The sequence below is a fragment of the Gymnoscopelus microlampas genome (genome assembly GCF_963454915.1).
Source record: "Gymnoscopelus microlampas genome assembly, chromosome: 17".
Classification (NCBI taxonomy): domain Eukaryota; kingdom Metazoa; phylum Chordata; class Actinopteri; order Myctophiformes; family Myctophidae; genus Gymnoscopelus; species Gymnoscopelus microlampas.
The window spans coordinates 14,439,269-14,464,847 of NC_139954.1; the positions used below are offsets into that span (position 1 = coordinate 14,439,269).

Sequence of the window (25,579 nt, forward strand, 5' to 3'; positions counted from 1 at the left end):
GAGAAGAGGATGATATATTCAGTTGTATTGTATTGTACATGTAATAGGGCTGTTTGGAATCCTGCCTGTATACTTCCCATGCAATAGTCCTTAAAAAATAAAAAAAACAGCTTGGCTTCCATAATGGATCTCTCAGACGTCATGTGTCCAGTCTATGATGTCAGTCATTTATGATGTCAATACTATGATGTCATCCATCTCCATATTTGGGCAAAGTTTCAGCCTTGTCTGACCTTCATTGACTTCCAGTATAAAAGTTCTAGAAAGTAAACAAATATTCACAATTATATTTGGGGATTTACTTCCTTGTAGGATTGAGCCGGTTTCCGGTGTTATCGGTATGATTCATTATGTTACTTCTTGCACATGTTTTTTTTTAAATATAATGTCATTTGTTTTCTTGTATAAAACCCACACGGCCAAACCAAAAGAGAAACAAGCCAGCAGACACACTTTTATTTGTCTCACCGAGACCAACAATGGACGCGTTTAAGCTCAAACAGCCCAAATCAGCGTTGTTCCAGACACAAACAGGAAATAAGATTACATTAGAACGCATCGTCTCCAAGTTCTTGTGATCGTCTCGCACTCATGGTACACGATGAGTGCGAGAAGCTTGTACTGAGTTCAAATATGTTAAATATTTAAAGCAGATGAGCAGTGGCGCCACATCTAGGAGCCACGGTTTAAAAACGCTACCAAGGGAAACTTGCTCACTGTTGTGCGCTTCCCAGTGTAACGGCCACAGTCACAGACACTGGAACTGGACTCATTGAGGGTGGGTGGTATCAAGTGGGCCCCAGCACCTTCGACCAGCAGCCCTCTGGCTGGTCTGAGACAGACTGTTCATTAAAGTTTGTGTGTGTGTGTGTGTGTGTGTGTGTGTGTGTGTGTGTGTGTGTGTGTGTGTGTGTGTGTGTGTGTGTGTGTGTGTGTGTGTGTGTGTGTGTGTGTGTGTGTGTGTGTGTGTGTGTGTGTGTGTGTGTGTGTGTGTGTGTGTGTGTGTGTGTGCGTGCGTGCGTGCGTGCGTGCGTGTGTGTGTGTGTCCTCTCAGGTGGTGTTCAGCAGGTTCTGTAGTCCATGTGACATAAAGGAGCTGTTCTGTACCGCTCTGAACCTCCCAAGGTAACACACAAACACACACGCACACGCACACGCACACACACACTCCATGCAATGTGGTATGGTATGGTACAATTAGACTATATTAATGACACAGTGTAGGCAAACTTGCCTACGCTGTGCAGAAAGGTCTGTGAGCCACAACACCTTGGTGTGTTTTTCAATAAGGTTTTTAAACAGATTTGTTTAAACAGAATGCAGAAACAGATTTCTTAGTGTAACAGAATGCAGAAACAGATTTCTTAGTTTATATTTTTCAGTTGGATTCTGTACGTCTGCACCCCACCCTCCAACTTGCACATGTCCAAAAAAAAATTGGGAAAAGTACTCAATTGTTTTAATTAAGTAAAAGTATCAATACTGCAATGTATAAGTACTCTGTTACTCTAAAGAAATATACTCTCTGTAACACAGAATTCACAGAGAGTAAAGAAATACTCTCTGTGATATCTGTACTGATATTGTTGTGAACCACTGATCTGACTGACTGTGATACTGTGTAATTGATTGATTGATTGTCAAGCAAGTACCTCCCCCCTACACAGGTGGGGATGATTTGTGTATGTTTAAAAGAGGTGCATGCACCCCCAGTATCACTCTTTTAATCTGCTCTGAGGAAGGCTACGGCCGAAACGCGTTAGCGTTCACATCTCAATAAAATGAGAAACCACATCTGAGCCACTGTCTTGCAATTTTTATTTTTGCAAGACAGTGCCACTTTTTCCACTTAGGTGGTTTTCTTTATAGTTACTTTTTAGTTATTTACATAGCTGAGCACCCACTGCCTAAACTAAGAAGGCATCCAGAGGAAGTGCACCGGTTTTCCTTTCTTACTCTGTTACTCTGTCTGTTAAGTAAAAGTGCGGAATTCAAAATGTACTTGAATAAAAGTACAAAAGTATTGGTATACAAATGTACTTTAAGTACCAAAAGTAAAAGTACTAAATTGTTTGAAAATAGCAGATCTACAAGCTCATGCTCAAGCTTGTGAGCTTGTAGATCGGCTATTTTCAAATAGCCGAGGTATAAAATAGGGCTAAAGTGGTTAATATATGTTTTATAATGTAATAACTTATACTGCAGAGTAACTAGTAACTAAAGTTTTCAAATAATTGTAATGGAGTAAAAGTACAATGTTTGCCTCTAAGATGTAGTGGAGTAGAAGTGAAAGTATAGACAATTGGAAATACTCCAGTAATGCACATGTCCTTTTGACAGCAACATTTCAAAGCCATGCTCCCTACTCGTGTCTTGATCTGTGCGGTGCTCATGATGTTTACAATTCAAATCATGTATTGTTGTGGACTAACCATCATTTCCTGCTTGGACAGGAACACAAATCTCTCCCTGCTAGACTCCTCGGGAGCCATGGTGTCCATAGACCCCACCATGCCACACAACACGGAAAGGTACACGCACACGCACATTCACACTCATGCATGCTTACCCACACACGTACCCATGCACATGCCAAATGCATGTTTACATGCACATAAACTCACACGCATACTCACGCACTCACAAACACCAGGACATGTAGGACATATAGACCAAACACGTGCAGGGCCAGTGGGAGGAGCCTATCTGCCCTCAGCGTTATCTCTGGCAGAAATCTCAAACAGCTTGACTCCTCAAACATCATGTGAGGACCTGATAATTCAACAGAGCTAATCTGTCATCGAAATGGTTTCTCTGTCTGACGCACACGCACACGCGCGTGTGCACACACACACACACACACATACACACACACACACACACACACACACACACACACACACACACACACACACACACACACACACACACACACACACACACACACACACACACACACACACACACACACACACACTGGGGTTTAGCGTGAGAGGAAGAGGACAGAATATCTGATTTAGGATGTAAAGTATTTTGTGTCACTCTCTTAACTGAGCTTTGATTTTGTGTGTGTGTGTGTGTGTGTGTGTGTGTGTGTGTGTGTGTGTGTGCGCGTGTGCCTGTGTGTGTGTGTGTGTGTGTGTGTGTGTGTGTGTGTGTGTGCATGTGTCCTGTTGTGTTGAAGGTCACCATACAGAGTGGTACCTCTTACTGGAGGGCAGCTTGCTGGTGAGTCCCTGGGGCAACACACACACACACACACACACACACACACACACACACACACACACACACACACACACACACACACACACACACACTAGAAACATTACATAAATAGAAACACGTGCCTTGTTACTAATTAATACAAAAGTAGACTACACACACACACACACACACACACACACACACACACACACACACACACACACACACACACACACACACAAATACTCACAAAAAAACAAACATACAAAATTGCATAAACAAGTGTAAATTAGTCGATGTGCACACAGATATCGCTGATGCAAAAACGTGTTTACATGATTAGGCCTAATAGGCACACTCACACAAATGCAATGTAAAAAAAATACACATGCACGCTCTAGTTCACACACAGTGCTTCATCTAATGAGCTAGAAACATCCGCTGTCTCAGTTCATTGGTCCAGGGCAGGGGAGGGTTGGTTAACCATATTAACCCTGCCGGATGTATTTTGGGCATGTCATTATAGGCAAAACATTTCAATTCTTTTGAAAATATCCGATCTAGCTTGTAGATCAGCTATTTTCGCTATTCATTGTACAACAAAGTACTGTATGTAGGGCTCAAGTGGTTAACAAGGCTAAGGACACAGAGACAGTGATGTATACGTACTAACCTGGGTCTTCCGCATGGGAGACCAAACATCTTCTACTCAGTAATGGGGAATTTACAGAGCTTTTGATTTGTGACACAGAGAAAACTGATGTGTCAAACTGAGTATTTATGAGGTACAGTACATTCAGATGAGACAAGGCAATTCAGGGGAAATCATAAATTGGTGCTATTCTAAAGAAAAGCTATTTATATACTGCCATATAATGATCATGTTCTACACAACATAGTTTACGTTCCACTTCACCTGTGTTAAAAAGGGATGCACCACTTTACTTCATTGAAAAGTGCGTTACCTGACATCTGCTTGCAGGAAATGTGCACTAATTATTGCATGATTTGCAAAATGTACACAAGCACTTACGCATGCATCCGTTCATGTGCAGCAGTGGTTTCTCAGATTGGTCTTTATTGCCTCATTGGATAATACAGTGGAGAATGACAGGAAACGGGGAGAGAAACGGGGAGTGACACGCAGCAAAGGGCTCGGGAATCGAACGCGCGCCTTAACCACTACTAGGCCATCGGCGCCCCCTTGAGGGGGTCCCCAGCAAAATGAGGAACAGTTTAATTCAGCCCAATGAGAGAATGTATAAGAATGACTATTAAGATCATAGGTTTCACTTAAGTGTCTTTACTGTTATCTCCCCATCACCAGTATCAGTTGTAGAATTCTGTTCTAGATCTAATCTTTGGGCTATGTTTGGTCACAGTTCATTAGCACATGTGTGAAATTTGTCCTCTACATTACCCATCCTAAATATTAGGAGCAGTGGGTGCCATAAATACAGCAGTTAGGGGTTAAGTAAGTGTCTTGCTAAGGGACTCTTCGACACATAGACCAAGGCAGGGGGGGGGGGGGGGGCAAACCGGGGACCTTCTGATTCGCAGATGTCTTATCTACGCATTCAGCTATGGCCGCCCCTTATCTAACAACAAATATCTGCTCTTATGGGTGTCCTCGCACAAACTGTTTTCAAATAAGGGTCCTGCAGCCTAATGTGTAGCAATGACAATGAGAGAACCACTAATGTACAGTATGCACACCCGGACACACAACCATGAGCGCGCGCGCACACACACACACACACACACACACACACACACACACAGACAGGGAAAATAAAACACATCTATAAACAGCATTTACTATCACATCCAGTCCACTCCTGCAGGACAGAGCTGTATAACTATTTTTGATGTTACTGGTAGTAATGTCCTCATCTCTTCCTAAGCAGCTTCCTAATCTCTTCCATGCCTTTAATAGTTCTCATGTGGTCACTCACTCACTATCTTCTTCATCAATCATTCATTAATCAGTGTGTCTGAACATTATTGTGACAGCATGACAGACTGTGTTATTCTGTAGTTTTCCACTCATAAAACCCATAAAAGAGAAAAGGGAAGTGGGCAAGTTATGGAAAAACACTTTCCTTAATTTTAGTTTTTAAGGCATTTTTGTGGCACAAACTACAATGGAGAGACAGGGGTCAAGAGAGAGGGGATTTCAGGGGTCATGTGACAGATTCAAAATATTGCGATGTACAATATTATTGTTGAGGGGGATATTAGTACAGGTACTCGATATTAACAAAATTCGACCCAAGCCTAGTGCTCATATTTTGACGTTTTCAAATAGTGAACTTAGGTATAGGTCTTACTGTATATTCAACACAAACAACCAATAATGTAAACGTTCTGTCTACTGTATCCTCACCATTTTAAGCCCTGTTTTATATAGTCGTGCAGCGAAAATAGCCAAGCAGCAGTCTACAAGCTATTTTTGCTGTTTCTTAAATGCTTTTATATTTCAGTGACACTTTGCTCTCTTGTGCCAGCTAGGCTAAATTAATCAATCACAGAGGCACATTTAATTATGCTATTTTCGAGCCTCTTCCCCTTGACCTGTTCCCCTGAACCAGAGATGGAATGTGTGTGACACAAAGCACAGGCCGGCACGAGTGTGATCTTTTATTTTTTACAAGTTCCTGTTGCTGTGAGTTTATTGGCCTGCCCGGTTGAACTTTGCCCGCGACAAAGAGGTTTTGTCCAGGTATTTGTTTGTGTCATTGGCTTGTTGTCCCCTGTGTGTGGCGAGAGGAATTATAAGTTGTTGTTTTGTAAACATATATGCTGGCACCGTTTTCAGACTGACTTTCATCCACGGTGAGATCAGCGAAGTAGGACATTTTATGCATATTTCTCGCTCTGTCTCTCTGTCTCTCTGTCTCTCTGTCTCTCTGTCGCTCTGTGTCTCCCTCTTTCTCTCTCACTCTCTCTGTTTGTCTCTGTTTGTCTCTCTGTCTCTCTCTCTCTCTCTCTCTCTCTCTCTCTCTCTCTCTCTCTCTCTATATCTCTCTCTCTGTCTCTCTGTCTCTCTCTCCTGCCTTACCATCTGTCCTTCTGTCTATTGATTTTTGTTTCTGTCACTCCCTCTCTCCGTCTTTATCTCCATCTCTCTATATTTAGTTTACATAACCTCTCTCTGTATACCTGTGTTCCAGATGAGTGGGACGCAACCTGTTGTTTACTGTAATCAGCTGCGCGTGCGTGCATGCCTTGCATGCGCGAGAGAGAGAGAGAGAGAGAGAGAGAGAGCGTGCGCGCGAGGGAGCTCACTCTTGTGTGTGTTGACTCAGTGTTGATGTATCCGTGTGCATGTTCTGTTTGTGTGTAACACTACTCCACATCTCTCTCTCCCTCGCAGACAAGGAGGAACTATTTCAGAATGTACTGATGCAGGTGGCCGAGCAGTTCACCAGGTGAGTGCACACTTCAACTTAATCTTAACCTCTGAAGCTCACACTTGTGAGCTTTACTTGTAGATCGGCTATTGTCACAACTTTTTTTTTTTAATTGTTCGAATGTTAAATCTTTATTTTGACCTATAATGACGAAATTGGAACACCAGGTGTGGTTAAAGTCGTTTATTGTCACAAGCTTAGTGTAAAAGAGTGGGTAAAATCATTTTCAAGCTTGATTTGCAGCAATTTTCTGTTACAAAATATAATATGGAGACAAAACAAAGTAAAAAGTCAGATATCAGGACAACAATATGTCAGTCTCTTGTACAAGTACAGTAAGAGACATCGCTTAGCAGCAGATATCAAACATGTACTGTAAGTGTATAGTACATAAGTGATAGTGCCAGACAGTGCAAAAGCAATTAGTGTATTCGTAGTCATATACATAAGTGAAAATGCATGTGTGACGGTCTATGTCGTCAGACTGACATGGACAGGGCTCAATGCCTGTTAATCAGCTTGATGGTTGACACTGTTCCACAGTCGTACACAGGTATACACAGATGCAGCGGATTGCCATTATGTCTTCCCAGTCAGTGTGCCTGCACCTCGCTTATCTGTCTGTTAGCGTTAACTGTTACCGTAACAGTTGCTGCGGATATCTGGAACGCTACTGACAGCTGTTGCTATCACCTGTTAACACCCACACTGTAAAATCCTGAGTGTTCATTTAAATCATGAGAGTGTGCAATCCATTTGAATTGTTCTCTGCCTGTATCTCTTTGTACAAACATAGATATCCCCCCCCCTCTCTCTCTTACGGTAATACTCTCTCATGGTAACTCCCCCTCTTCTCTCTCTGCTGCACTTATTCCCCAACTTCTTGTGTTTGATGGTCTGTCTTGCTACCCACAGGGCGTTCAAGATCAACGAGCTGAAGACCGAGGTGACCAACCGTCTGGCCATGTTGGAGAAGAGAGTGGAGCGTAAGTAAAACCACCGCCATCACTTTGTTGTGATGAGCTGTCATCTTCCTTCTCATTCAAATGATCTCTCATGCTCAGTGTGTTCTCTGTCGTGGTACACATTGAGCTGAAGGGTTCCTTTCTGTTCTGTAGTGTATGTGTTCTGTATGTTCTGTAGAGAGCTGGGGAAAGTGCTGCATGTCAAGTACAACCTTTTACCTTTCTCATAATTGTGTAATATGTGTAATATACTTTTGCTGTGTATATGTGCTAATTTTGTAAGTGTTTATCTTGACATTTACACATATATTTACAGGTATTATATTACTTATTAAGAGCAGCAGTAACATGCTAATAATGTAGTGCATTGCATAATTATCCATGTTCCTTATACATGCTGCAGAGATTGGGAGCATGACAAAATATCTTGCTCAAGTCAAAGTACTGCTGTTATCAAGATTTTATTTAGAAATGTACACAGTTTATTAGAGAAGCGTACAAATTACGGCAGACGGATTCCTGAGAAGCAAATCATTAACATTGCCAATGACTAATAATCCTTTGCACATACTGTACGACAGTGTATGTTTACAGAGTACTTAAAAGTCCTATTGATGTGCAACATGCATTCCTGTAGATAAATGTTACTCAAGTCATCTTAACACAAGTAAACAGTACATTACTTCCCAAAAGGGCTGTCCACACCAAGAATGATAACTACAAAGATAGTGATGTGAGGAGCCACACTGAAGAACGATAACATTCTGTAAACATATTGAATGTGAGTGATGTGTAGAATGTGACGTTCTAAATACGGATGGATTTTGATTGGCTGTCAGTGTATCTATCATTCATCAAATTGCTCTGAAAGTGATCTCAATGATATTAGTGCAGTAAATGTAATTTCCCTTTACTGTACCTCTGTCCTACAGTATACTGTACAACCTCCACTATGATTATGATGCAGTGACATGATCCATTCATGCCTCATGACTTGAACTCTATAGTTGTGTTACTGGCTGAGCGCAGCATAATGGAGGAGTTTTGATCTTTACTTGCAACAGAAGGTACAAATCCAAAATGATGTTTTGTTTGAAAAGGACATTTGCTTTTAGCTCAGAAGATTTGCATTCAATATTGTCCACCTCTGGATCAATGTGCGCAGCCAGCAGTTTGCCATGCATTGAGGCCTGTTTTGTACTTTGTTGTATGGTGTCGCGTGGTGAAAATAACTGATTTACAAGCTCACAACGCAGTGCGATGCAACGCATTATGAGCTTGTATATCTGCTATTTTGTATATTTGGGAACATTGCTGAAAACGTTCACCTATATAATGACATGGCCAAAATAGGGACGCCAGGTCCCTGGTTATGGTGCGTAATTGCTTGCACGTCAAGTGAAAAGTAACAGTAACTGGGGACTTATTAGCTAATTCGGATGCAGGCACATGAATGAAAGTTCGCATGCATACGCATATGCAGGCTCATAAACAGACATGCGATTGTACGAACGCACTCATGCACGCACGCACGCATGCACGCACGCACGCATGTATGGATGCAGACAGACAGACACACACGCAGTGTTAACAAAGTTAATCCATTTGGAAACAAAAGAGTCTTCTGCTTGAACTGCACATTTCTCGATGCATGTTTGAGACACATTTCTGAATATCCTTGCTCCTCAAGCCAAATCATGGTCTGGTATTGTTAAATGAAAAAAGTTTTGAACCGCTGTAAAGACATATTTCCATTGATCTGTGCATAGCTGCTTTTGGAACAGTTATATGCCTTCATGTCTCCATTTCATTGCCAACAAAATGATTATTTAACCCCTGTACAGTGATATTTTCATGATCGGTGGATAGCTGTGTGGAGATAACTGCACACCTCCAGTTGGGAGGTAATTAATTTAGCTGTTTTGCAGCAGTGTTTATGAGTCAATGATTAGATAAGTAAGTAGTGATAGAGGTTGTATGTGGTCTGCTATTGACCTCCAGTTATTAGGAAGTTGTCTGAACATTGAACTAGAACAGTGGTTCTCAAATATGTTCATGTCAAGGACCCCCAAATGTATTTGGCGGTGGACCTCCATCCAGCAGGGAAGCCCATAAGAGAAGATTTGTGTTGTTAAAAATGTTCAAAGTGATTCAACATTTTTCCCAATTTGTCAAGACTTTGTGAGCTTGTAGACCGGCTATTTAGCCATAATATAAATATAAATATAAACTACAGTTAGAGTGGTTAGATGCTGTATTAACTAATGGTAAAAATAAAAATTCTAAATTGTGCATATAGCGGCTTTATCCAAAGTGCTTTACAATGTGCATTACGTTCACCCACTGATGGCTGATGGCTCATCGGTAGCAGTTAGGGGTTCAGTGTCTTGCTCAAGGACACTTCAACATGAACTCATGCGGGGATCGAACTGGCAACCTTCTGTTTCCCAAGCAGCTGCTCTACCTCATCCGATACTGCCACCCCTACTAATTAAGCTGGGGGCCATATCAAGTTTCCCTGGGCGTCCCAGAACCCCACTTTGAGAATCATTGAAATAGAATTTATCGTCCTTCTGCTTACAGAATTATACATTGCAGAGCTGGGCAACCACCAAAAAAAAAAAGGAATACAAGATCCGTGACCTTCATGGCTGGCTGCCGGCTGCATTCACCTGTTGTTTGCGTTGCATTTTTTATTAACTGTGAGGAGGAAGTTGCTGCGAGGCCCCTGACCTCTCGGTGTCCTGCTTTGCGTTTACACAGCGATAGCATCTCATCCGAAGGCTTCACACTGTAATCCCATAATTGCATCAATGTGGCTATAAAATCTGATCTATAAAGATACGTCAACAGGCTGTCCGTCCGGTCAGTTGGACTAACTTGTTTTTTATTTTCATCACAGTGTTCTTTAAGAGAATGCCCTGCGGGAACATTTAATCAGTAATCGCTTTGCAATCATTAGAGCATTACTTCCCAGACTGGCCTCATTCACACTAAAAGGTGAATGAGGATAGGAACTCACACATGCTGTTCATATTTCCAGTTGGTATTGCAATTTAGAATTTTGAATGCAAAGGTCGTTACTTTTGAGCAGAAATCATTACGATTTTGTACGTGTTCAAATCATGTCGTGCAGAGTGCTGCTACTTAAGTTATATTATACACTTATCGGGGACAAAGACAGCCTTATTAAAACGGTATTCACTTATTCAGGCATAAAACAATAAAGCTCCAGCTGTACGTTTTATGGCTGCTCCTGACGGAGACAGGTCATTTCAACTGTAACACACAGGCTTCAAACCGTGTTTTCTCGTGTGGGAAACCAACTACCACTCAGGCAAGAGGGAATCTACCCTTGGCCAGGGATATATTCGGCTTATGAGCTTCATGCACTGCTTGTCAACCATTAGCTGTCCTACCCGACACCAGGGTCAACATTTCTCAATGGAAGAGTAGGGAGAACCGCTGCAGATGTGCTAGTTCTATTGTATTAACATACTCTAGTCTACCATACATACATATTGGTTCAAATAAAGTTATATTCATTTAAATAAGTCCCGGATTGCACTCAAGATTGTGTGTATGTTCTAAAAAGAAACCAGAGCAAATATGGACATTGTAATAGATCCTGTAATGGTGGACACTCTGTATTTGGTCATTTAATATGTGCCACGTTGGCAAGTGGTAAATAGCTACCATGTTCCTGGGTTTATGACTCTCTTGGATAAAGGCCCTAGAAACAGATGACCTTGCCAGGCCAATTATGAGAGATCAAAGCCTCTAATTTGACATATCAACGTTGAATTGTTTTACTGTGCTGTGTGTGGCGCTGCAGCATTCACACTGACTGAGCTTTGGAATGAGCATTATTATGTTCGTTTCAGATACGGTCAAATGCTGAAATTCAAAGCGACATAATGCTTGCAATTTGTGTCCTTTTTTTTCATTGGCAGCTCCAAAAAGCTGTTTCTTACCACAACGATGCAAAGTGTTGCGAGTGACCTTATAGATCGGCTATTTTTGTTGCACAAAACCGACAAGCAACCAAATATGAATCAGGCTTTACTTAGTTCAAGTTCATCATTTTATAAATCTTTTTCATTTTCAGTTTGGCAGTGGATATTCACAGTTTACAATTACAATGTAGGCATTTATCCAGAGCGACTTAGACAGTGTAAGATCAGAGTAAGCAGCATGAACCCTAGTCAACAAAGGACTGGGTAAGGGTCATGTAAATAGAGTGCAAACAAAGACAACAAAACAGCAAGTGCTACAATTAGGATACCATGTATACGGTACATCAGAACGGGAGCGTACCTATATTCCTTCAGCCCTATGTTCCCTCAAAACTATAACTAACACCAACCCTAACCCCTAACCCCAAGCTTTATCCTAAACTGAGTTAACATAGGGCTGAGGGTACATGATAGGCATGACCCCAAGAAATAGCATCTATCTAAATACTTACAGCATCTATGGACAAGCAAACAGCATACGTATATGAATTACATACGTATACGTACATAGGATATATGAACTAGTAGCCACTAGTAAAATCTAAATAGGCAACAAGTATAAAGAACTGAGGACTCGGAGAGTTGTCAGACTGCAGCTGAAGATAGGGAGTGAATCTGCAGGGGGAGGTCATTCCATATTCAGCCATGCCATGATCGGAACCTCCACATTCTATGGCATTTGATTGGTTGGTGTCCTAATCAAATTTCTACGGTATAAAGCTGGTTCAGGTTAGGTATGGGTTTGCTGTGGTTTAATTAATTAATTATTTGTATTTAAGGTTAAGCCCTGTTGGGTTTTGTGAGATTAAGATTTGCATGAGGATCTGGACAGGGCGGCCGATGGCATGCTACGGCTGAATACCCTCTGTCTTTCTCATTAGCCTGCAAGACAGTGGAACTGGAATCCTTTATGTGGGTGGACAATTTACGTCACGCTTCAGTGTCTATGGGCATGATGCTCAGGTGTGTGTGTTGCGAGACTGGGCGGGGGGGCAGGGAGTAGGCAGCTTGTAGGTGCATGTGCCTTGCTGTTGGTGGGTGCATTCGTGAGTGGGTTGAGTGTGTGCGTGTGTATTTGCAAATGGGCGCATCATTCCTGCACCTGCTCCCTCTTCCCCTTTCTCAGAAAACACCAGATTGCGTGCTGTCACACAGACATTAACAGAAACACACTAGAGTGCTTGATGCTGCAGCTGGCTTCTTCTAATTTTAACTCTGACAGGCTGTAGCCTGTTAGTTAGTGCTGTACCAAATGAATAGCTTTTTCAATTTTCTTTGTTGTTGTTGCTTTCTATTCTCACCATAACAAGCTGATGTATCGCCATTGTGACAGGCCAGCTACGGCACTGACAGCGGCTCGTCTGGGAATTAGAAGGTTCCCGGTTCGATACCCTGCCCCAACAAATCTGTCAGTAACAAATTTGCAATTGCCACAAATTCAATAGCATTTGAATTTGAAAGCAAGTGTAGAATACTTTGCACATTTCCCTAACAATGAAGAGCTTTTTACACAACTAGATGACAAATAAATAGACAGCATCATTCTTTCTGGATACCTGGGGTCACTATGGTTACAAAGATGCCATTGCTTTGCAGTCGCCATGGACACCCATCCTGTTGGGACTTACAGAGTGTCATGTTCAGAAAAATCAAAAGAGAAGATAGAAGATGTAGAGGCTTTGGCAATATTGAACCGAGTGGAACCAAATCAAATTGACAAAAGAATATATAATTAAAGAAGAAGAAGAAAAAAAGGTTGATGCAGTATTCCAGGACATCAGGCATTATGTGTACTCAAACTCAAAATGAACAGAAAGAAAACATAATTTGATATAATATATATAAACATACAACAGACAAAACAACAATAGAGCATCGCCCCTAAATAATGAAATAAATAAACTAACAAACAAAGGTTTGTTTGTTTGTTAGTTTAGGTTCTGCTCTGGCATCCAGGGTGTGTGTGTGCACAGTTTCGCTGCGATCAAGCAAACGGTGCCGGAGATTAGCTGTACACAGAATGACAGAATGACACACGGACGGACGGACGGACAGGGGGTAAAACATACTCTCACCATGCCTTTCGGCCTGGCGGAGACAATAAATAAATAGAAATACAATAAAATACAGAACGTACAACATAATACGCGTATTACTAAAGTTTATGAAAGTTGAGTCGCTGGGTCCACGGGCTGTACAGTGGAGCCAGAGAGGACGTGGAGTCCATTAAAGAGACTGTTCAAAGAGTCCTGATAATACCAGGCGAGAGAGGGGCTGTTAATATTAATGATGGTGATATACTCACTAACACACACACACACACGCATGCACGCACAAACACACACACTGTCTCATCTGATTTATTAGGTTGATATCTCTGTGACTCATGGCATAACTTTGAGATTACTGCCATGCCATTACTGACCATTTTACAACAGCGTAACTTTTAGTTTGCCTTAACAGTGTCATTTCATTGTGTTGGATTACCTATCTCAAGCAAGTGTCAAGTCTCTGCATGTTGATTTTGAAATTAATGGAAACCAATGGCTTCCTTGACAATACAAATAAAACATATGCTTTGGACAATGGTAATGTCTAATGTAAGTATACAGTGAGTCATATACATGATGAAAGACCATTCAGTGTTATGAAACTGGCTGTCACTTGACCTAATTATGTTTCCCCTTTGTCACTTTATCTCTCTTTCCAGTGGAGGGGATGAAAGTGGTGGAGATTGAGAAATGTCGCAGCGACATCAAGAAGTTGCGAGAAGAAATAGCCACCAAGAACAGGTGATGAGGGGGCACAACACTGGCTCATACCATTAACCAATAACACACTTTTAACAACATAATAGCATGTTTGCAGTGCCATTATATTGTGTGTTTTTTTATTATTATTATGATTTATTTGTATTTTATCCCAATTATAATGTATTTATTTTCGCTTACTTGCTGTTGGATGATACTGTACATCAAGTTGGTTCAGATCTTCTGAATTAACACACTGACACTGATTTAAGACACAGAAGTGTTTGATTAATTCATAATTTAAAGCCTAATTTCAGTTAGGCTAGTTACTTGGTTTCACTTTATTAGTTGAGTTAAGAGAGTGAGAAACTATTAAAATGAGTCACACTGTCTGCATATTTGTCCACCAGAGGGTGCTAAAACTATGCACATCTCTAGGTAGGCTTATTATAGTTGATATAATAATAATAGTATACTATTACACCTGATATAATATCTACACTCATCTTGAGTATTAAAGTAGAAAACATCCCACATCTTTCCATTTGTCATTTTCACATTTTTTTTTTTTTTTTTTACTTACAAACAACCAGGTTGTCAACATCGCACAGACAAGAGCTACAAGAACCACAATCATTGTATTCAACAATATTCCTGGTTCTAGAACCCTGAGGATTTAAATGAGAAGTGTGTGGAAAATGAGCATGTGATGTGGGATTTATTTTAACAAGGTTATTGTGAATACTGATCAGAGGTCAGTCTTGATGTTTTTCTCATTATGGGGCCAGGCTTCCAGCATGGACCCATATTGTTATTCGCATTATTATGGGGCCAGGCTTCCAGCATGGACCCATATTGTTATTCGCATTATTCCATTTCTTCTTCTTCTTCTTCTTCTTCTTCTTCTTCTTCTTCTGCCACTTTTGGCAGTTCTGGCTGAACCGTGCAGTCGCTTTTTATGAAACTCGGCCATATGGTAGATGGTTATGAAAAACGATCAAAAAATTATTCTCACAATCTTTCGTCAAAAGGTGGCGCTATAGCACTCAATTGAAAATGCCAACTTTGAACAGGTACAACTCATGCCCTGTTTGACCTACAGCCATGAAACTTGGATACACATATGCGTCTCCTCATGCTGAACAACTTTCACCCTCTGACTTTTGACCTCTGACCTTTAGATCTCCCACCATTTGGAATTATATGAAAAACAGTTAAAACCTATCTCCTCCTGGGATTTTTGAGTAATCTGCACGAAACTTTTTACACATGAACTTTGGACCTATACCAAAAAACGTTTGCAAAATATCTTCCATAAGTGAAAAAATGAAGTTTTAATGAGCCAATGAATATTGCAGTTTTATGACAATTATTCATCTGCCCCTAACACATACATGCAGACTTACCATTCTTTGAAACTTTGCAGAAATGTAAAGGGCCATTCCAAATATCACTGAAACCAATCTTACTCTAATTGGTCAAACGGGGGCGCTATAGCAATTTTTTGAAAATTGAAACTTTAAACAGGCAAAAGTCATGCCTCGTTTGGCCGACAGCCATTAGACCTGCTTACACATGTGCCTTGACTAATGAGGAACACATCTATCACGTTGACCAGTAAGCACCGCCCTTAGATTGTCCGCAATCTTGAGCAGTTTGAAAAACACTTAAACCCAGGATTTTTCAGCTATTTGCGTGAAACTGTATGATCTCTGTGATCTCCTTTTTCACAGGTTCTTGTCTGTTGGTGGCTTCTCGCTTAAATGTGTGCCCCACAACCTGAAGGTCACCAGTTCAAGCCTCACTTGGTGCAGACTTCATCCAAGTTGCATTTCACACAACATGACTATCAATGAATACATCTGCAATTGTTAAAGATAACATGAAATACTTAATTGAGTGTTTTTTACATACAGCTGATCTACAATCTCACAACTTTTCAGATAGCAATGAGAGTATGTTTTTTCAATGTATAACATACTTCATTGTGAAAATAGCCAATGTACAATCTGACAACTTTTAATGGTTTGTGAGCTTGTAGATCGGCTACTTTCACTAATTTTGGTTCTGAGGAGATGTACAATTTCTTCATTGGTAAATGGTTTGTGAACGAGTGATCTTAGTGTTAGTGAAACAGGGGCTTGGAAGGCAAGAGTTTGTGATCCTCCACAGACAATATCAGCCTGGACAAAGATATAGCACTATAGGTAGTGTTGCAGCTACCTAAGAGTGCTTCATGACCGTAAGGTTGCCGGTTCAAGCCTCACTTGATGCAGACTCATTTAAGTTGAAATGCAAAAAACATGACTCAATCTATTCCGTTTCCATGGCGCTCTCTCTCTCTCTTCAATCTATTCCATTTCCATGTCTTTCTCTTCAATCTATTCCGTTTCCATGTCTCTCTCTCTGTCTCTTCAATCTATTCCATTTGTCTCTCTCTCTGTCTCTTCAATCTATTCCATTTGTCTCTCTCTCTGTCTCTTCAATCTATTCCATTTGTCTCTCTCTCTGTCTCTTCAATCTATTCCATTTGTCTCTCTCTCTGTCTCTTCAATCTATTCCATTTGTCTCTCTCTCTGTCTCTTCAATCTATTCCATTTGTCTCTCTCTCTGTCTCTTCAATCTATTCCGTATCTCTCTCTCTCTGTCTCTTCAATCTATTCCGTATCTCTCTCTCTCTCTCTCTCTCTCTCTCTCTCTCTCTCTCTCTCTCTCTCTCTCTCTCTCTCTCTCTCTCTCTCTCTCTCTCTCTCTCTCTCTCTCTCTCTCTCTCTCTCTCTCTCTCTCTCTCTCTCTCTCTCTCTCTCTCTCTCTCTCTCTCTCTCTCTCTCTCTCAGGGGTGGCCATAGCTGAGTGGTTAGTGAGCCCGCCTAGGGAGCCAGAGACTCTGGTTGCCCCAGGTACGATTCCAGGCCAGGTCAGCAAATGTATCGATGAAATGAAATTTGTCCCTGAGCAAGACTCTTAACCCCTAATTGCTCACAGGCACTCATTGGAAACAAGACCGCAAGGACTTTCATGAACTGACCTGTTAAAGGAATTATCATTTCTCTTTCTCTCTCCTGGCCCCATATTATCGCTGCTTGCAGCTATATTTTCCGTTTCTTCTTCTGCCACTTTTGGCAGTTCTGGCTGAACCGTGCAGTCGCTTTTTATGAAACTCGGCCATATGATAGATGGTCATGAAAAACGATCAAGAAATAATTCTCACAATCTTTCGTCAAAAGGTGGCGCTATAGCACTCAATTGAAAAATGCCAACTTTGAACAGGTACAACTCATGCCGTGTTTGACCTACAGCCATGAAACTTCGATGCACACATGCGTCTCCTCATGCTGAACAACTTTCACACTCTGACTTTTGACCTCTGACCTTTAGATCTCCCACCATTTGGAATTATATGAAAAACAGTTAAAACCTATCTCCTCCTGGGATTTTTGAGTAATCTGCACGAAACTTTTTACACATGAACTTTGGACCTATACCAAAAAACGTTTGCAAAATATCTTCCATAAGTGAAAAAAATGAAGCTTTAATGAGCCAATGAATATTGCAGTTTTATGACAATTATTCATCTGCCCCTAACACATACATGCAGACTTACCATTCTTTGAAACTTTGCAGAAATGTAAAGGGCCATTCCAAATATCACTGAAACCAATCTTACTCCAATTGGTCAAACGGGGGCGCTATAGCAATTTTTTGAAAATTGAAACTTTAAACAGGCAAAAGTCATGCCTCGTTTGGCCGACAGCCATTAGACCTGCTTACACATGTGCCTTGACTAATGAGGAACACATCTATCACGTTGACCAGTAAGCACCGCCCTTAGATTGTCCGCAATCTTGAGCAGTTTGAAAAACACTTAAACCCAGGATTTTTCAGCTATTTGCGTGAAACTGTATGATCTGTGTGATCTCCTTTTTCACAGGTTCTTGTCTGTTGGTGGCTTCTCGCTTAAATGTGTGCCCCACAACCTGAAGGTCACCAGTTCAAGCCTCACTTGGTGCAGACTTCATCTGAGTTGCATTTCACACAACATGACTATCAATGAATACATCTGCAATTGTTAAAGATAACATGAAATACTTAATTGAGTGTTTTTTACATACAGCTGATCTACAATCTCACAACTTTTCAGATAGCAATGAGAGTATGTTTTTTCAATGTATAACATACTTCATTGTGAAAATAGCCAATGTACAATCTGACAACTTTTAATGGTTTGTGAGCTTGTAGATCGGCTACTTTCACTAATTTTGGTTCTGAGGAGATGTACAATTTCTTCATTGGTAAATGGTTTGTGAACGAGTGATCTTAGTGTTAGTGAAACAGGGGCTTGGGTCATGACAGAAGGCAAGAGTTTGTGATCCTCAACAGACAATATCAGCCTGGACAAAGATATAGCACTATAGGTAGTGTTGCAGCTACCTAAGAGTGCTTCATGACCGTAAGGTTGCCGGTTCAAGCCTCACTTGATGCAGACTCATTTAAGTTGAAATGCAAAAAACATGACTCAATCTATTCCGTTTCCATGGCGCTCTCTCTCTCTCTCTTCAATCTATTCCATTTCCATGTCTTTCTCTTCAATCTATTCCGTTTCCATGTCTCTCTCTCTGTCTCTTCAATCTATTCCATTTGTCTCTCTCTATGTCTCTTCAATCTATTCCGTATCTATCTATCTATCTATCTATCTATCTATCTATCTATCTATCTATCTATCTATCTATCTCTCTCTCTCTCTCTCTCTCTCTCTCTCTCTCTCTCTCTCTCTCTCTCTCTCTCTCTCTCTCTCTCTTCTCTCTCTCTCTCTCTCTCTCTCTCTCTCTCTCTCTCTCTCTCTCTCTCTCTCTCTCTCTCTCTCTCTCTCTCTCTCTGAGGGGTGGCCATAGCTGAGTGGTTAGTGAGCCCGCCTAGGGAGCCAGAGACTCTGGTTGCCCCAGGTACGATTCCAGGCCAGGTCAGCAAATGTGTCGATGAAATGAAATTTGTCCCTGAGCAAGACTCTTAACCCCTAATTGCTCACAGGCACTCATTGGAAACAAGACCGCAAGGACTTTCATGAACTGACCTGTTAAAGGAATTATCATTTCTCTCTCCTGGCCCCATATTATCGCTGCTTGCAGCTATATTTAGAGTTGTAATTCTCCCTCATGGGTCCTGGATCAGAAGAGATTAGTGCCTGTGTGTTAGGCACAGATTACACCCCCTATTATAGCAGAACTAATATTAGTTTTAAAAAGCCTGTACGTTATTATTAGTATAGTGGAGAGACGCAGGAAAGAGAGGTTTGAGGCAGGGGAATAAACGTGACACGGACCATTATTGGGATTCACACTCACAAAGTCATCATGCATAATGTGATTATGTACACTTACCTGATTGATATGCAGTTTTGTGCTGAACTGTGCAGTCACACTGTATTTGACGGTTGTTCTATCTCTTTTGTTCTCGTTCCTACAGCGGCAGTTGCTTTCCTGATGACAATAAGAAGCTGACTCCTCGCAGAGACGTACCATCCTACCCCAAGGTAAGGAGAACATGCTAATTTATTTTACTCACAGGGCGGCTGTAGCTGAGTGGGTAGAGAGGCCATTTTGTAATCAAAAGGTCAGTTTGCCATGACATGAGTGTCCATGAGCAAGACACTTGACCCCTAACTGCTCCATGGGGCTGTGTTAATGGCACTTCCCCACTACTGCTAATAGTTATTATGGGTTAAAAGCAGAGGACAAAACAATGTATATGTGCAAATGTACAGTGATTTACCCCAAAAATAACTAAAGGGGACTAGATCATGTTATATTATAATTATTCGTCAACCACCAGTTAGGCTACTCTGTCCCTCATGCCTTTGTGTGTTTTTCTGGTAAGCCTGCAGTCAGGTGTACTGTACCAGTAGACTTCCAAAGTCCGTGCTGTGTGCCATTTATTGTTGTTGAGGTTATGTTGCCATTTATTATTGATATCACAAATGCTGGTTCCTCCTAGATAGTAGAGATGTTGTAATGGGTAAGATCCCAGTCTCTGCCCCCATGTCTGTCACCTTCCTGACCCCATGCTTTGTCCCTACACCAAAAGGACTTTGGGGATCACACATTTTGAAATGTTTTCACCAGTTCTCAATCATAGAACCTATTAATCCAGATCCTACGCTACAGGAGCCAGCCAAAACAATGACTTGAGATGAAATCAAACTAATTGGATATCCTCTGCAAAAGCCCCCAACTAATTTAAAACCAGATCACGAGTCCCTTACGATCTCACATTAAACAACGTCCAGTGGTGGAAGCGAAACTCTTTTAACAATTGTAAAGACGTGTATGCCGAGGTGTGTGTGTGTGTGTGTGTGTGTGTGTGTGTGTGTGTGTGTGTGTGTGTGTGTGTGTGTGTGTGTGTGTGTGTGTGTGTGTGTGTGTGTGTGTGTGTGTGTGTGTGTGTGTGTGTGTGTGTGTGTGTGTGTGTGTGTGTGTGTTGCATGTAGAAACTGTATGAAGGCAAGGCCCCCCTAAGCCAGGCAGAGGTGGGGCAGTGTTAACTGAGAGCTCTGTTGCCTGCAGTACATGCTGTCAAAGCAGACCATAGATGCCCTCAAAAAGCCCACCTTTGAAGTCTGGCTATGGGAGGTCAACGAGGTAAGACCCGAACACTGAACTGATAAGAAACATTATGTCTCTCTCTCTCTCTCTTTCTCTCTCTCTTCTTCCCTCCCCTACCCATGTACCTGTCTGTCTGTCTGTCTGTCTGTCTGTCTGTCTGTCTGTCTGTCTGCCTGTCTGTCTGTCTCTGTCTGTGTCCTTTCTGCCTGTGTGTGTGTGTGTGTGTGTGTGTGTGTGTGTGTGTGTGTGTGTGTGTGTGTGTGTGTGTGTGTGTGTGTGTGTGTGTGTGTGTGTGTGTGTGTGTGTGTGTGTGTGTGTGTGTGTGTGTGTGTGTGTGTGTGTGTGTGTGTGTGTGTGTGTGTGTGTGTGTGTGTGTAGTACCATCTGTCTAAGGAGACAGTGGAAGCTCTCAGACAGCCTACATTCGATGCGTGGCAATGGGAACCCAACGAGGTGAGACAATAGATCTAATTGATCAATTGGTCTACCTTCCGTAGACAGTCGGTCAATATCGACTCTCGTTTGAAAGTCACACGGTTGCGTCGTTACTTCGACAGGGACAGAAAGTTGACCCTTATAACTCTGAGAGTGTACAAATTGGTTCCATATACTCTGCAAGGCTTCCTTTAGTTCCTAACCATCAATAATGTAGCTGGGGACACCCTGGAACCCCCTGAAGACCTCATACTGCAGGTTAAGGGGTTTTGTCAAGCAGACACACTCAGAGTCGCACGCACGCACGCACGCACGCACGCACGCACGCACGCACGCACGCACGCACGCACGCACACACACACACACACACACACACACACACACACACATATGTATTTACTAACTGAAAACAGTGACAGAAATGTATAGCAAGAAATGTAAAGAAATTACTTTTCAGACTTATTTAACCTTTACAGCAAGTAAACAGGAGTTGACCATGGAAGTGTTTCTGGAAAGCACCTCATTCACCATTGCACCCTGACTGATAACTTGAGTCCTTGGTTGATAAAATGATAGCATATTTATAGCCCACAGATATTGAGCGGTAGAAGTAAAAGGCTTCACTTGGCCTGATTTCTACTGCTCCTCGTTTGCCAGCTGGTGTCGTGCACCGGAAATAGCCGATCCACACGCTCGACCACCTATTTTCAGTATAAATCAAGCAATGCTCTTCACTTAAACGTGCTACTGGACAGATCGCTTAGTTTACATCATTCTCCCTGCTTCCAGATGCTGAGTTGCCTGGAGCACATGTACCATGACCTGGGCCTGGTCAAAGACTTCAACATCAATCCCATCACACTGAAAAGATGGCTGGTAAGGATCCCACATCTGGTCCAAATAGAGTACCGGAATAGAGTGCTGACGTCACTCCCGCTACCCCTGGGTAGTATTCTTTTCTATTGGAAATACCATATGGTGTGGAGTTTGCATGTTCTCCCCATGTCTCCTAGGGTAGTTAATACCCTCACAAAAACATGTAGTAATCCTGGTCGCTATACTGCCACCCCCATGACAGCCGGGGCGCCTGATGGAGGGGAAGGGAACTGGTTGGAATAACGTGTTCCTTCCACGCGCTACGTCCAACCAGGGAAACTCCCCCCTGTCAGGTGACAAGAAGGTCAGTTGGCTCTCATGCACTGAAGGAAGCATGAGCTCGGCCCTGGCCTCCCTGGCTGTGGGGGACTGGTGTAGCGCTGGTGTAGGGCTGGTGTAGCGCCCAGGATCACTTAGGAAATTGGCACCGGGTGAAAAAAATGGGTTACAAAAATCGCGGGATAAAAAAAGAAGAAGAAAAAAAAAAAAGGAAATACCATATGGTCATCTTAGAGCGTGTCATACAAGAACTGTGTTCTAAAAATAAACAAATCAACCCGGCGATTCTGTCAGATATGTGTCGTTTATGGTATTGAGTTACATTTGATAACGTCTTTGTTTGTAGAAAATGTTTTTATTTTCATACTTTGGATAAATTAGTACTTTTTCTCCCGTCAGTTGATGTTTCATATCCATATGAGTAAAATTGCCAGTGTGACCCAGGGGGATAGCGGCCTCTAGTGGCAGTGGTGTCAGACTTCCGGTTCTCTAAGGTATTTACAGGAAGATCTTTTGAGGAGTCATTGTAAAGTTCAGTCCTGGGAAACTGGGAAAGTGTTTTTACACTCTCAGAGGCAAATTAACACTGCATTTCTCTGTGTTGTGTTGTGTTGTTTTAGATTTGGGACAACAGGTGAATGCAATGTATTCCCTAGCCCAGAAACAAACAAGAAACAAAGGAAACTTTTCTCTATCCATATGTCACCTCTCTAAAGTCCAATTAGATGTTTTGTCTGTGGGAGTGTCCTAAACAAAATGTACAGTAAGACCACAAGGCAAAATAACTGTTGTTTTCTCTCTCTCTCTCTCTCTCTCTCTCTCTCTCTCTCTCTCTCTCTCTCTCTCTCTCTCTCTCTCTCTCTCTCTCTCTCTCTCTCTCACTGTAGCTCTGTATCCATGACAACTACAGGAACAACCCCTTCCATAACTTCCGTCATTGTTTCTGTGTCACCCAGATGATGTACAGTATGATCTGTCTCTGCAGTCTGCAGGTAACACGGCACTCTCACACAGTACAGTACAGTACAGTACAGTACAGTACAGCGCAACGCAACGAAAGTACAGTACCTTTAAACACAAACCACAATGAGACACAGTGAATATCTCGAAGGTCAACCGCCGTTGCATGACATGCTGACACTTGAAACATAGTAGTATTAGTACTACTAAAAACAACCCCCGCTGGGTCATGAAGATTTTTTCACATGCAAAATCCCATAAAATGTCAAAATTGCTACTGCTAGTATTATACTACTACAATTCTCAGACTTAGAAATGACCTAATGATTACATCCATTCACAATGCATCACTTTCTGTCTGATGAGGAAAGACACAGAATGGTTCTGCTGTAGAGACTCCATTTATTTTATTTTATTTTCGTTGTTGTCAGGGACATCCACTCTCTTCTACTCCCCTCCCTTCTGTTGCCAGGGACAACCATGTGCGTAAGGTTTAATTATGGTGGGGTCTAATAGGTGATTAGGAGGCTCCCACACCACTGATGTGCTAATGAAGTCACACACGCGCGCACGCACATACACATACACACCCACACCCACACGCACGCACATGCACATGCACACGCACACGCACATGTCATCGACTGCACACACAGTCTGCTAATGACTTCCGTTAATGTGTGTGTGTGTGTGTGTGTGTGTGTGTGTGTGTGTGTGTGTGTGTGTGTGTGTGTGTGTCTGTATTTGTCTTTCAGGAGAAGTTCACTCAGGTGGATATTCTGATTCTAATGACAGCTGCTGTTTGCCATGACCTGGATCACCCTGGCTACAACAACACGTACGACACATACACCACCTGGGCTGTCTGTATAGTTTAATATGATGATATATTGTAATTGTTATCGCGTCAATGTGATTGTGATATTTACCTAATTTTCAATGGTTTCCTGTCATTCTCGACCCCACCGTACCCACCCTGCAGGTACCAGGTCAACGCCAGGACAGACCTGGCGGTCCGCTACAATGACATCTCCCCCTTGGAGAACCATCACTGTGCCGTGGCCTTTCAGATCTTCACCCAGCCCGACTGCAACATCTTCTCCAACTTCGACTCAGAGGCTTTCAAACAGATACGCCAGGTGGGCCTGGGACTCAATGTGTTTTTGTGTGTGTGGGGTGGCAGTCTTCACAGGTCCACCCGAACCGAAAATACCCGACAGTACCCAAGACCCATACAGGTTCTTCAGGTCCGGGTCGGTTCAGATTCTATTACCTCGGGTCTGTTTAACATTATGTTTAATACCCGAATGGATCTGAAAAGACCCGTATTCAGCGCTGATATGGTGTCAGTATTCTGTCTCATGCCATAGTTCTTGTCTAGCTTTCGATGATGACAAGGTCACTCTGACCTGCGCTCTCACACACAGTGGTAATTATTTTGTGTGCCTGCTCCAAACACCATGAAAAACACTCTTGATACTAGAGATCACCTGATACAACCAGATCTCCATACCGTATGCCTATATATGGGCGTATTGGGTTTGTTTATGGTTGTCTGAGTCATAGTCACGGGGTGGTGGTCTGCCCACCCACCCATTAGGCAATTTTAATATAGGATTTTTTCATAAAATGTATTTTCAAAATACATGAAATGTAATAATATTTGCATCTCAAATACATTTCTCAGATCAGTATGTTGTATTTGTATTGTGATACATTTTTTGAGCCAGTATATATTTTTATGTATTTTCGCCCATCTCTGGTCACAATGACTTCATGCAGGCATGCACGCACAGGCAGGTTCAGTGTCATTGTTGTAATATGTTCTGTCGCAGGGAACCATCACACTGATCCTGGCCACAGACATGGCACGACATGGAGAGATCCTGGAATCCTTCAGACAGAAAGTGGAGAACTTTGACTACGCAGACGAAGAGCATGTCACCTGTGTAAGAACAGATTCACCTGTCACTCATTCATCCAGTCCATGAAGTCATTTTCTACAGTGACTCATAATATGTGCAAAAGTAGAATGAGGTTCATGAGTGACATTACAAACAACTAATAAGAAAGCAGCAT

At 42.0% G+C, this 25,579-nt stretch overlaps 1 protein-coding gene across 3 annotated transcripts in view; it reads left to right on the top strand.

The window, feature by feature from the left end:
- The window catches only part of pde9aa (phosphodiesterase 9aa), a 35,327-nt gene that overhangs the window by 7,399 nt on the left and 2,349 nt on the right, over window positions 1-25,579 (top strand). The window contains exons 2-14 of one of the 3 annotated variants that reach the window (XM_084084500.1): window positions 1,055-1,125; window positions 2,454-2,531; window positions 3,185-3,228; window positions 6,584-6,638; window positions 7,536-7,606; window positions 14,312-14,393; window positions 19,815-19,881; window positions 20,912-20,986; window positions 22,175-22,261; window positions 23,428-23,532; window positions 24,256-24,338; window positions 24,483-24,639; window positions 25,336-25,449. In XM_084084500.1, coding sequence (XP_083940626.1) covers window positions 1,055-1,125; window positions 2,454-2,531; window positions 3,185-3,228; window positions 6,584-6,638; window positions 7,536-7,606; window positions 14,312-14,393; window positions 19,815-19,881; window positions 20,912-20,986; window positions 22,175-22,261; window positions 23,428-23,532; window positions 24,256-24,338; window positions 24,483-24,639; window positions 25,336-25,449 — 1,089 coding nt within the window. Of the gene's footprint in view, window positions 1-1,054; window positions 1,126-2,453; window positions 2,532-3,184; window positions 3,229-6,583; window positions 6,639-7,535; window positions 7,607-14,311; window positions 14,394-19,814; window positions 19,882-20,911; window positions 20,987-21,328; window positions 21,404-22,174; window positions 22,262-23,427; window positions 23,533-24,255; window positions 24,339-24,482; window positions 24,640-25,335; window positions 25,450-25,579 lie in introns of all 3 variants that reach the window. The other 2 variants (XM_084084499.1, XM_084084501.1) reach the window with 2 other exon arrangements.